Source organism: Brugia malayi (assembly GCF_000002995.4).
Source record: "Brugia malayi strain FR3 genome assembly, contig: Bm_v4_Chr4_scaffold_001, whole genome shotgun sequence".
NCBI lineage: Eukaryota > Metazoa > Nematoda > Chromadorea > Rhabditida > Onchocercidae > Brugia > Brugia malayi.
Window position 1 is genome coordinate 6,554,101 of NW_025062478.1, and position 12,924 is coordinate 6,567,024.

General features: G+C 31.1%; 3 protein-coding genes across 4 annotated transcripts; 1 reads left to right on the forward strand and 2 right to left on the reverse strand.

Moving 5' to 3' along the window:
- Positions 1 to 631: 631 nt before the first annotated feature.
- Bma-ceh-22 (Uncharacterized protein) lies at positions 632 to 3,318 on the reverse strand (the record flags this gene model as incomplete). 2 transcript variants are annotated; one of them, XM_001901790.1, is made up of 7 exons in its annotated part: positions 632 to 905; positions 1,183 to 1,357; positions 1,528 to 1,592; positions 1,775 to 1,909; positions 2,020 to 2,146; positions 2,390 to 2,478; positions 3,128 to 3,318. In XM_001901790.1, 7 exons carry the CDS (start codon positions 3,316 to 3,318, stop codon positions 632 to 634), a joined length of 1,056 nt encoding a protein of 351 aa, XP_001901825.1. The 2 variants fall into 2 exon arrangements, with proteins under 2 accessions (XP_001901825.1, XP_042937824.1); XM_043081890.1 differs by lacking the exons at positions 2,390 to 2,478; positions 3,128 to 3,318 and having other exon boundaries at positions 2,020 to 2,084.
- A 2,769-nt stretch (positions 3,319 to 6,087) lies between these two features.
- On the forward strand, positions 6,088 to 8,968 carry Bm4132 (Uncharacterized protein; the record flags this gene model as incomplete). Its single annotated transcript, XM_001901789.2, has 7 exons — positions 6,088 to 6,153; positions 6,449 to 6,579; positions 7,238 to 7,371; positions 7,441 to 7,678; positions 8,045 to 8,232; positions 8,341 to 8,434; positions 8,707 to 8,968. 7 exons carry the CDS (start codon positions 6,088 to 6,090, stop codon positions 8,966 to 8,968), a joined length of 1,113 nt encoding a protein of 370 aa, XP_001901824.2.
- A 1,526-nt stretch (positions 8,969 to 10,494) lies between these two features.
- Bm9956 (Uncharacterized protein) lies at positions 10,495 to 12,166 on the reverse strand (the record flags this gene model as incomplete). Its single annotated transcript, XM_001901788.2, has 4 exons — positions 10,495 to 10,623; positions 10,812 to 10,937; positions 11,366 to 11,540; positions 12,102 to 12,166. The coding sequence occupies 4 exons, from the start codon at positions 12,164 to 12,166 to the stop codon at positions 10,495 to 10,497; spliced, it is 495 nt and encodes a 164-aa protein (XP_001901823.2).
- Positions 12,167 to 12,924: the final 758 nt, after the last annotated feature.

Sequence of the window (12,924 nt, forward strand, 5' to 3'; positions counted from 1 at the left end):
AGAGCAAATATATTTGAAGAGTTATTTGGCAATGGAGAAAAAGATTGCAAGGTTGATTAAGTTGACGGAATGGGGTCAGGTAAATAAAGACATGTTGAATGTCCTTTTTCTCCATAATTTCGATGTTATTTTCTCTGTTTTATATGCAGTTTTATAAAAAGTAATTAAGTTAAAATAAACAAAAAAAAAATTCTGTAGACCAACATAAACTAATATTAAAAAAAAACCACTTGAAAGCACTTATGATTTGATCTCGTTTAAGTATTGTTAATTAATTCGTTTAGCTTGGAGAATTATAAACATCATGATCTTTAAAAATTATAAGCAGTTTTAATAAATAAAGTATATATTGCCGTTAATAATTATTGTGAAATGGCAAAATGATTGCGATCTTATGGTCGTAATATTTTCTGACATAGAACTGCAGAAATTAAATGTTCTTAAGCAATCATTTCATAAATATATTGAGATGGACTAATAAGTCCAGAATATCTTTTCTTTTATAAATATTTTTATAAAAGATAAAAGGGATGAGTTGCGATGCACTTTCTATTTTCTTTCAAAGATTACCTAAAGTGACAGTGATCTTCTTAGAATTTTAAATGGTAGTTAATGTACAACTTCCATTCAATTACCAAGTCCATCTATTTGGCATGTAATAATGTGAATTAGAAGGCAAAATAGAAGTGGTAGGTGTGAAATAGCTGCCATTTGGTGTGAATGGATCCGGAAGAGTATTTGATGCTGGGTAAGTACCGGTAACAAAATCCGTAGGGCATGGTTTTCCATCATGCACCAGCATTTGTACCGGGATGCGTTTTGATTGAGAAAAGTTAATAGATGGCATTGGCTGTGACAGATTACCAGTTACTCTCTTATCCTGATAGGTCTTCTTCGTTTTGTACCTGAATAGTGGAAGATTTTTGGAAGGCTTTAGAGCTTTGCATATGAATAAATCTTCTAATTTGAATTGAAAGGTGTGAGTTAGTATGTTTATAAATGAAAAGATCAAAGAACGTCACATCTTAGATAAATTAAATAACATAACATCTTTTCTTTACAAAAAAGGCATCAATTCAAAGTGAGGAAATGAAATTGGACTTTGAATTCATACTAAAGCGCGGAATTTTCTAGAAATTTTATTAAACTATAAATATTTGATGCATAAGATTTGATAAATACCTGTGGTTCTGGAACCAAATTTTTACTTGTGTAGGTGTCAACCGGATTTGCATAGCAAGCTGTTCACGTTCAGGTGCCGAAAGATACCTCTGTGTGCGGAATCTCCTTTCAAGTTCAAAAGTTTGCAATTTTGTGAATAAGACCCGTCGTTTACGCCGTTTCTTTTTCCCGCTTTCTTCAATAAAAAGCAAATTAGGAAATGTGGAGGAGAAGATTTTCAAGAAACTTCTTTCTTCACATTTTCTTTGTTTTAGAGAAGCATTTTTATGTATGTAAAATAATAGAATATAATTTGTAATTGATCAGTGAGAATTGTTAAATTCAAATTAAGAGCGAAATGTCCACCTTCATCCTCATTAACTGTATCGTTTTCATTGAGAACATCGGTAATGTCTTCACTTGCCCCTCTACTAAAGCAGTATTAATTAATTATTTCAACGATATCATATAAATTTTCAATGTTCATTCCATCTACTTCACTACTTACATTAGTCACCTTTCCGATAATCACAACATGCTGTATGGAAGAAACCAGTAAAAGTAAATTGAAATTTTTTAAATGCTAATTTTAACAGACAATATGAGAAAGTACCTGGTTATACTGGCATCATTAATATCTTCTTCATTTTCGGATTTGTTACATTGTAATGAAGTAGGTAGTAATGATGGTTCCAGATTTTTTTCAACTTGACTACAACCAGCAACTGCTGCATTTATTATTTCAAACCTAAACAACGAGATAAAAATTCTGAAAAAATGTACAATGAATCCATAATTTCAGGAATAAATGTTTTATTTTGAGTGATAATTAAATTTATAAAAGAAGTGATAACAAACCCGAGAGGAACAGCAGATGATGTAAGATAAGACTGATGTGTACTGAATGCGGTCTGATCATACATTGCATAGGAAGTGGCACATGGTGAATACGAAGCATCAAATGTTGGTGAAGCTCGGTGGTGTCCTGAATGATGACTGTATTTCAAATTAAGTAGTTTAACATATCGATAATCGTCAAATTTATGCAACATATTCAGTTGGAAAAATATTTTGTCTATAAAAGTTGAAAAATTTTAAATAATGGCGATCAAATGCATTTGTTCTGACTGTGTTCGTTTGTAATATAAAAAATCTTCATAAAAGCTTATAAACTACTAAACTAATCTCATACCAATGAATAAATAGAAGTTAAAAGAGGAAAGCTCACCGCCAAGTAACGGTAAGTGATCAGTCCAGGATGATGAGGGATAGTTGCAACAGTTACCTACTCCTGTACCACCATCAAGTATATCACATCTGCAGAAGCAAACTTTTCAAAAAGTGGATTTAGTACTACATTATGTGCAATTCGTGAAAAGCCTAAGAATCATTCAATATTTGTCATTAAAAAAACTTTCGCTTAATGAAGCAACAGTGAAAAATAGTCTCGTTTTAATAGATAAAAGATATTTCGTTTTTAAGGTTAACAAATGAAAAATTTATTTCGAAACTACTGGAATCGACTTTGTTGAATGAAAATGTTAGTAAGTTTTATCCTGAAGTGATCTGTTGAGATAGAACAGTAGTTCTGTTTACGATTAATTCATTGAGTTGTTCTAGAAAGTAATCATCTAATTTGCGAAACAATCTTTATCCCAATTTATTCCCATCCTCTCTCTTCTTCTGTCAACAGCGCCTGCTATCTGATATTACATTAGTGCTACTTTTATACATACCTTTTCAGCACTTCAGCTATTAGAAAGAAACTTATTCAACATAGTTTTGTTAGATTCTCTGTTTGAGATATTTTGCATAAATATACTAAAAATATACGAGATATTTTGCATAAAAAAATATACACGTAGTATTGCTTCAACTTAGTATAAAATCTCATTTAGTCTGTTGTTTTAGTTATTTTTCGTTGCTTTTTTTTTGATATATTTATATCAAAAATATTTTAACTTACTTGTTATTGATGAAACCAGCTGTTGTTGGAGTGCCAATAGCGGTAGTAACAGTAGTAGTAGGCAGACAATGTGATGCTCCTAATGAATTAGAGTTTGATCCTGATAATCCAGCAATTACTGTCGCTGTTGTTCCGGAAGTAGTAGCAGCCGCATGGGCGGCTGCAAATGCAGCAGCGTTCAGTGGAAACATATATTTGTAAGTAGAAACTTTTTTGATACTGTTTTTGTTAATGGAAAAAAAGAATTGTGAAAAAGTGAATTTTGAAACAGTATCTGCTTGTTAACTGATAAGCATATAACAGATGGTTGTTGGGTTAGCTCAATTTTGTAGAACTATCTGAAGTGGTGTATGAATCATAGATCCATTTATCGAAAAGTACTGTTTAACCAGTACTTTTCAAACATACTGGAGAAAATTGAGAAAATTCTCCACTACCACTTAGCACACCCAGTATTCGATGAAATGTAGCAATCATTGGCGATCAGCTCCATAACTTCTTCTTTATTCCATTGCAAATCTATACAGAGTTCAGGTAAATTAAATTTGTCCGCCCCCTTTCGAGTTTTTATCATTTGTCATTGGATGTCGATACACGGTATTTGTCTCATACTCTTCATCTATATTATCTTTCGAAATCTGTCTGTTTGGGATATCGCTTCGTCTCTTTAAGTAAACTTGAGGAAGGAGACAGTAAACTGAACAACAAATGAATGATTTGTTCAAGTGACATTTTCCCGCTATATTGCAATCTTCAGACTTTGCATTTTCTTCGTATAAATTGTCCAGTTCAAACTTATGTATGTTTGTACAATCTATTCGATTGATGATAAAACAAAATGCAGTGTATTCTTTTAGATGGTAAATGAGGTGAGATGTTAGATCAATTTTTTAAGTCATTTAATCAAGACCATTTAACAAATAGAATGACAGTTCAAAACTTGAGTTTAATTCTTAGTTTGATCTACTTCTCAGCTTGTAAATATGCATGATCGAATAGTCCTGGTAGCTATAATAGCTCATCACTGACAATTAAGATTGATATGAGTTAAGATAAATTTCGAAAAAGAACAATTAGAAAATTTCAATCAATTCTTGAAGACTTAAAATAAGCTGAAAGAAAATATAATTGATATTGACCTTTGTGCCTACATATCTAAAAATGATGACAGATGTGAAAAATTGTTCTCAATTGATCTTCATCTCAAATGACAGTGTTGTGGAAGGTAAACAACCACAGTAGCTACAAGAGATGATGAAGTAGAACTGTACATTGAATCTATTCCATCTGTAAACATTTCCCATTCTATCTTTATCTCTACTTTTTACGATGACATTACGAAAACCAACAGTTTGCAGCTCGATTTCGCGCATTATGAGACGATTTTAAGAGATTAAATAATTGTCAAAAAATGATTTTTGATGATTTGGAATTGTAAGAATTTTTTTTATATGATACTCTTTTACTTGAAAAAAAAAAAATGTTAAGACAGTTTTTGAAATTGTGATGTTGAAAATTTGCTACGGCAACTTTAACTGGGATTGCTAATTACGTATGACATTTCGAATAGAGCAAAAATGTATTGGACATAACATTTTGATAAGACAAATGGCCAAATATTCTTATATTGACAAATCTATTAAGATAGCGTTAATCGAATTAAAAAATATCGATCGTGAATCCAATTTAGATGAAAATGAGAAGTAAAAAATCGGAAAATTTTTGAGAATTTAAGTATACTGCCAGAAAAAATTACAGATCACTGATATCTTACGAATAAAATGTGAATGAAAAATAAGGTATATTAATAGCAACCATTTTTGCAATTGGAAGTACACAGTTGAGTCAAAGTTAGTTGACTCTAATGTAGCTTTCACATTACAAAGGAAGTACACATTAAATGATTTACATCTCGAGGGAACTACTGGAAGTACCACAGGCAGTGCTGTCTTTTCAGACCTCATTTATCAAATCTCAAAAAATTGCTAATTTTTTGTGATCTCAGTTATTGCTGCCGATAAATGTGATTCTTCTCACTTTTCATCTGAATTTGAGAGTCTATTGGCACTTGGACCAATTCCAACTTTATTTTTTGTGCCACTGAATGTGCTGTATTTTGCCGTTTGTCTTCATCATTATTTCTGGCCACAAACGAATAGTAGTAGTAGTTTCATTGATGAACTAAGAATTATGTTGCATTCACTAATGGAAAGGCATTCATCCTTGCAAGCAAGCATGCCTAGTTTGGTTGGCCCAACTCAATTATCAGAAGAAGCGAGCAGTTGGCCTAGCAGTAGAAATTCGTTTTTACTTATTTAGCATTTTATCTGCCTATGTGAAAGACAACTCACTCAATAGCTACAATGCTTATCGGCTAGATTATTTCTTCAAATTAAGTGTAGTACTCTCTTGCAATCTTACAGATTTGAAATTTAATCCATTGAGAAAATTCTTCTGAACAGCCCATCACAATTTTCTTCTAAGCGCAAATATAAAAAACATTTTAAAATAATTTAAAAACATAGTTTCTAAAATTAATTCAATGTTATCAATTTCTGCTACTTAATTTTAGTAATCGAATAGCGATATTTTACGGTTCCTTACTTTACGACTTCCAAGTATCATTTTCAAAAATCCAGATTTGTTGTTAAGACTTATATTTGTTGGAAACAACTCATTTTATCATTTCTAAATCTTATGGACCTTTTTTAATTTTTAAAATTTGATTCGCATTTTGTTATGCAACTCATATCCGAACAATTAAAGCTGGGGCTCTTTCCATCATTGTTCTTAATAAATCAATTGACTTTTTTGTTATCTTAATTCAAAGATGAAGTGCAATTAGAGTTTTAAGCATTGCTTATTCCAGAAAAAAAGAATGTTAATGCTTTTTCGGCAATGTCATTCGCGATATTCTTATTTACTATTTGACAATATTTCTAAAATCGTGTAAAGTAAGGATGGCAGTGTATAGTCGGAACGGTTTTCGTTGGTCACTAAATCCGCTTCTTGTTATTGTGGCATTTGTAAGTTGCTTTTTCTTTTTTTAGAAATATTTTGTTCAAACAAAAAATATTGGAAAGTAGATAATAGTTTTACTACCGGTGACTGCGATTACAGTTAGCCAGAAACCTTCCTTCCTATAGCAATTCCTGAAATTCCTTTAATCCATCATCTCATCTGCTCATATAACAATTACTTTTCACTCTTCAAAAAATTTTCGACAAAGTGATTTAATTATTTCGAAAAAATGTAGTAATTTTTAAAATTCTTGAAATATCTTGAAAGTCTTAAAATTCATTAATTCCTGAATAATTTCAGTGTGAATTTTGGCTTGGTATCAATCATCTGCTATTTTGCTTACCATTCTATCCATTTCTGATACCCATCACTACTGCTGTTTTTGCTTTTATCACCGCTTTTCATGCCCTTTTTCTTCATTTTCCAAACAGGTTTCGTCATCTTTTTCAAATTTTTTTTTAACACTTTAGTTGTTTCCCCATAAATTTCAATCGATAGGATGAAGAGAGAAATAAAATATATGGAAATAAAAAGATTAATAGTCTTGTTTGCAGCTGATAATTGCTAGCTCAGATATGAAATATTTCTTCGATTATTTAAATGTTTAACATATCTAATTTCTACTAGTGCTAGAAGATTTAAGCTAGAAGATACTAGATTATCTAGAACAATAATTGCTAGTGCTACTTAAGGGAAAAACTTGCTTACAATTAAATGTTTGTTTGATATTTGTACTGATAGATAGATACTTTTAGAGTTACTACAGTCAATAGCAATACCTCTTGTGCTTTTTTCACAAACTTTTTTTCCCAAAGAGAACTGAAAGCAAAAGCAAATTGAAGCAAGGCATTTCGGTAAAGCATTTTTACGGAATGCAATAAAATTCCTTAATAATGACAAGTCTTCAATTTTAATTTCAATGTTACTGTCACCCTAACTGTTAACTGTTCATTATTTATTTCCATAGAAAATTGCAAATTAATTAAGAAAATACGCGGAGTAGTAATTAGAACAATGTTTATCTTTTTAATTATTATTTCTTTTTGATCATCACTAGAAGAATGATTCACACTTTTCAATTCATTGCAGAATGGACTTTGTGCTTCATTGTTGTTCTGCAGCTTTGGGACTGATTCTACTAGTAACATCAATCACTGAGACATTTTGTGGAGTTAATGGTATGTTAAAGGAAGATGAAGATAATAATGCCCGTGATACTTCAGGTGCACATTCATTCAAATCACGTTTCATCTTTGATACTGAGGGAAGAAGATAACTATGTATAATTCCAGCAAATCAGATTTCAATGTTACAAGCATTATGTTATGGCTTATCATATCGTACATCAACTTATCAGAAATCTTGCAACGACTTCTTAAGACCACTTCACGATTCACTGCTACTTAAGTTGGATATAACCTTCCATACAAGTTCAGTTAATTTTATGACATCCTTTTTATTGAGCGGATTTGCACTGGCGCATACTGCAACCTGTACAGCTCTTGCATACTATAGCGCGGAAGAGAACGGGTAATTATTTTATATTCCTACAATAATTTCTTCCGCACTGACGTGAAATTATAAAATAGTGGAGGTCTACACGCAACACATAACTATATAGTGAAGCAGTTGCGTGCAGAAAAAAATAAAATACAAATTGAACTATGAAAAATTATCCTTTTTCTCTTCGTAAGCAAGAAATTCATATATGATGCTTCTTATACAAACGTAAATGCTGAAGATAAATTCAATTTTTTACTGCCACACTTTCAAATATAGAAAAGATCAGAACCAAGATCAAGTTAGATAATAACACCTGAGAGTATGGATGTCGTAGAACTATGATTAATTTTTGCCGCTTATATAAATATTAAAAATCAGAATGAACTCGTTCAGGTACTTAATTCGTTCTTATCATGGTCAACTAGTAGTCGGCATAATGATGATTCCCGCTGCATTACTTCATCGCTTCTACTGCTGTACATATTTTTACCTATGGCCTGCTGTTTTCGTCGCTCTTTATACCGTATTCCAGTGCATTATTACCTGGAAATACCACTATCGAGGCATAATATTAAAATATTGTTGTGAACTTGATTGAGTAAAAAAGAATACACAATTTGATAATAATTACTCGACATATGAAATAGTGAATAAATGTTTGAAAAGTGAAGTGAAAAGAGAACCTTCAGGTAAATTTGTTCGGTTAGCAAATATATTTGGCTCGGGTATTGCGATGGCATTGGCTGCTATGGCATCATTTGGAATGTTCTGCACTTTTACGAGGTATGTCTTATTCCTATCCAATACAAAATCTTCGTACTTTTTCTTACACATTCTACTACTTCAGAACTAGAATAACTGGACAATTAGTAGCATCTAATTTTACTTGTGAAGGCTTGTGATCTACTATTCTGCCAGTTCTAGGCTAATAACTCTAACCAATTCTCGACTAATCTATGTTGGTTATCTCATTAATAAATTAATAAAAAATCTATTCAGAGACAACTCTGTTTAATTTACGCTCTTAATTGAACACTGAAAAGGAATCATTCTAGGTTCTCAATGAATCGTTTCCCGTTTCAACGTCACTGTTATTCTCCTTCATTAGCTTACCAATACTGCTATCGAGTTATAGATTTTCGCAGTCCATACACGGAATGGAGACGTGAATACGTGGTCGCAGAAACGAGTGCAGTTCAAGTTCTCGTCAATCTGTGGTTATTCATCTCAGCTGTTTCTCTCTTTTCCTTTTCACTGAAATCAGCTTTTACAACTGAAATATTAGCCGGCTATTTACCAACACAGTCAATCTCTTAAAATCTATAAAATCACATTTCAGTTATCTACGGAATGTTGGTGTTACCCATATTTCGGAATGTTATAATTTTATGTCGCATGCACAATCACTGATAATTGTTTCAAGCTGTATTAATCTTATTTCACTCAAAAAAAAAAAAAAAAATAAATACGCAAAGCGAAAAAAAAAAAATAAACGAATTGCAAATAGCTCAAACAATAAGTAAATTCAACAGAATCTCTTCCTAGAAAGTAATAATCTGTTGCACCAGTCGTGAAATGACGCTATGGGTCAAAAAGTCTTCATTAGTGACACCAGTCTTTTTGGCACTTAAATGTGACTTACTTTCAACAAAAGTTACTTTATTATCTATATATTTTGCGTAATTATCAGCCTTTTTTATTCTCAAAGTGTATCTTGAAAGATTCAACAATTGGGAGTAACTCTGGGTGTTGTATGCTTTAGAGAAGCCATTGATTATCAAACTTTTTTAAATAAAGTAAATTTGGAGAGAAAATTTTTAGCTATTTATTAAATTTTATAGAAAAATTGACTGGGATCACTCGTTGAACCAAGTCTGCGAATAATAAGTGGGAATGACAAATGATATCCCTGCTATTAGACGGAGTCTCTAACATGTTTATAGTATAAATTTGCCATCTCTACTGTTTTTTCAGCAACATTTTGAAACATAAATACATTATAACTGAGACCAAACTTTTGGCATGAATGATCAGTTGTCTCAGTGGAAGACAATTTTATGACATTTTAAGTCTGATATTTTAAGATTGCTATTCTTCTTCATCATTACTATTTCAGTTGTTCGATTTAGTTTACGTAATACTGTGCATTTTGAAGTTGGCGTAGCAAGATATTTTGGTTCCTTTGTATAAGACTGTAAGTTTCCTTCATTCAACTAAATCAGATTAATCATCGGATAATATAATCAGCAAACATCACTAAAAGTCTTTTCTATTACTATTTACTGTTATGTGTTTTTATGAATATTCATAATAATACTTCGATAATACAGCTTAATAATAGTAATGTCTTGAAATTCCAGAGACTTCATATTTATGGCTGCAATCTTATAATTTTATGTCGTTACTAATCTAAGTGACAGTGACATTATAGAATACTTTCTGCTTTTTAAATGGATTCACTACAACAGTATACTCACACATGTAGTATACCTCAATATTACAAGGTTCCATTCATCTCGAAATGGCCAAATATATTTCTACAATGTTTTTATGCTTAGATTAAATTACAAAACGCATATTTAAGTTGAGCAACATATTTCTAAGTTGTCAGACATTCAGGAACATACATACACTAATACTTTTAAGAAGTTCAGTATGAAATGAAAATTTATGCAAGTTCAGATTAAATATTTTTGCAATTTAATTACGAAATAATGAACAAAACAAACAATATTTCAATGAATAAAAATAGTCAAAAGTAAACTCCTGTAAACAATCAAAATCAGTAAACAAATTATGATGATCTCAATATACATTTCATAATCTGATATAAATTTCAATATCTACTCGTAGCAGAACTGTGGCAAACGTGGAAAAGGTACTGCTGCTCTTCGACGTCTTTTTCCTGGAAAAGCTGCTGGATTCCATGGAAATTCTTTGTGCTCCGGATTTCTAAGATCCCATGGAAAACTCTAAAAACGAACTAACTGCTAAATATCTTATTCACTACGCATTCAATTTTTAGTGATTTCTACTAAAATTTTGAAAGGTTCTCTAAAAACTAATTCTAATTTCGAGAGAAACACTGGAAGAAAACTACATTTCTCTTCATTAATACTAGGAGATCACAGTTTTTTGCTGTAATAAATTAAGTGTGTACCAATTGTATATTATCGATAAGAATCATAGACCACCTTGCAACGCTCTCTTTGTATTGATACAAACTTAAATAATCTCGTGGTTGCATGTTACGCGCATACCTGCCGTTTACATATATTCGACCATTCTGCAAAGCATGTTACAAAATTTAGAATTATACATGGAATTCGCTAGATCCGCATTCATTCGAAAATCAAGAAATAGATTGTGTTCCAAAGTAGCTTTATTGCTGTGAAGTTTCAATCTTGTTTTGATCTTTCACTTAATTATGACACCGAAATTATACTGAAAGTTCTACTTTGGTGGTATTAATTGAATTATTCATTTAATGCTATACCCATTAAAGTAAGCGGTACAGAATAATTGTGATAATAAATTGTTTTCTTTGCAATTTTCCAAAAAACGGTAGGAGTCTTACATCATAATTGAAATTTTACTAATTCCTCGGATATTGTTAATGTCGGACATATAAATAGATATTATTCCATAACACAACATTCTTCAGTACAAAGAAAGAGGAAATCGAAACTAAACAAGTTATTTCCCCTAACTCACCCGTACTGTGCAATGTATGTTGTTCTCAATGGCACTCAGTTCGTTGTCTCTTTCAGATGAACGTACGGTATTGACATTGCTGTTATGAAAACCAGTACCAACAGCACTGGAATCACCAGAATTGATATTTTGTCCTTTGCTCAGCACCCAAAGAATGATTAATTGTGCTGTGATACTGTAAGTAAAAATATAAAATAAAGCTTGAAGAATCAAAGTTTTAAACATATGCTGGCTTACAGATAGTTTAGGACGTAACAATGCTTTTATTCTTCTATCTTCTTGTAATTCCAACTTGCACACTATGGTCTTATTAAGTTTAATAATGTAAAAAAGATTTCATGAAGATTCGATTGTTCCAAGTATTTATTAAAAACCATCATTAATAATTTCGTTTACGAATCTAAACTTGCAAACTCACTATCAGCAGGTTATCAAGAAAGCACCAAATAACGATGAGTTTAGTAGAACAAAATAAATAAAAAACAAGACAAGTAAAAAAAAAAAATGCATTGATTAAAAGTATATTATTGGGAAGATTGAAATGAGCCCAGAATGAATGGAACCAAAATCATTCGGCTCAATATAACACCTTGGTGACACCGTTCTAGTGATATTAGAATGGTCAAAACAACCCCATTGATATTTAGATGAATTAATATAAAGAGTACAGGTGGTCTTCATTGGACAATTCATTACTTACTCACTGCTTAATGGAAATACAAGAAAAAGCGCTTACAGAAAATGAAGTCCGATTTTCATTAAGACCGTTTGCTTGTATAGAACTGTGCAATAAAACTCCATTAAACTGAGTAGCACAACAATGTGTTAATCACAATGATGATTCATCATAAATTCTCATTCTAATATTAGTTTAATTGCCAACTGCAATAGTAGATGAATTTTTTTTTTCAGTAATAAGGAATTCTTTAAACTATATCAATTAATTTCATGGAATATGAAAAATTTAACGAGATCTATATCTATCTGCTTATCATCGTAAAATTGCGAATATGACGTAAACTTTTAGACCGTAAACCTTATTAGATCTTGACTAGTCCAAATATTAGTAAATTCGATTCCAAAATCTCATTTGCGATTTACTGCAAAAATTAGTTTGTTTTAAAAACTTGGTTAATGAGGCTCTTGACATTTATGTTTTTAACGTTTTGTGCAGTTGAAACGACACGAACTCCATTTTAAATTTAGTCAACAGAAAGCTTTTTAATTAACAGTTATATTAAGGACTGATAAAATATCAAGCAATGTCATAAAAATGTCGTAGATGTAGTTGACAAATTAAGATATGAACAAAACAGCAGGAAAGGAAGGAACTGCATCGAAATGAACTTTGCTGTTAAATAAATGAAATGTTGGGTGAAATAAAAGGGAAACAGAAATATTGATTATCAATGTTTTATTTCATATCATCAGCTGAAATATTCGTTACTTTTTTTGAAAAAAAATCTCGCCGAAACTTAATCATGTGAAGTTATTAATGTGTTATTTTAAAATCACATTTGAAGAATAAACTTCTATCGATTTCTACTGATTTGTTAACA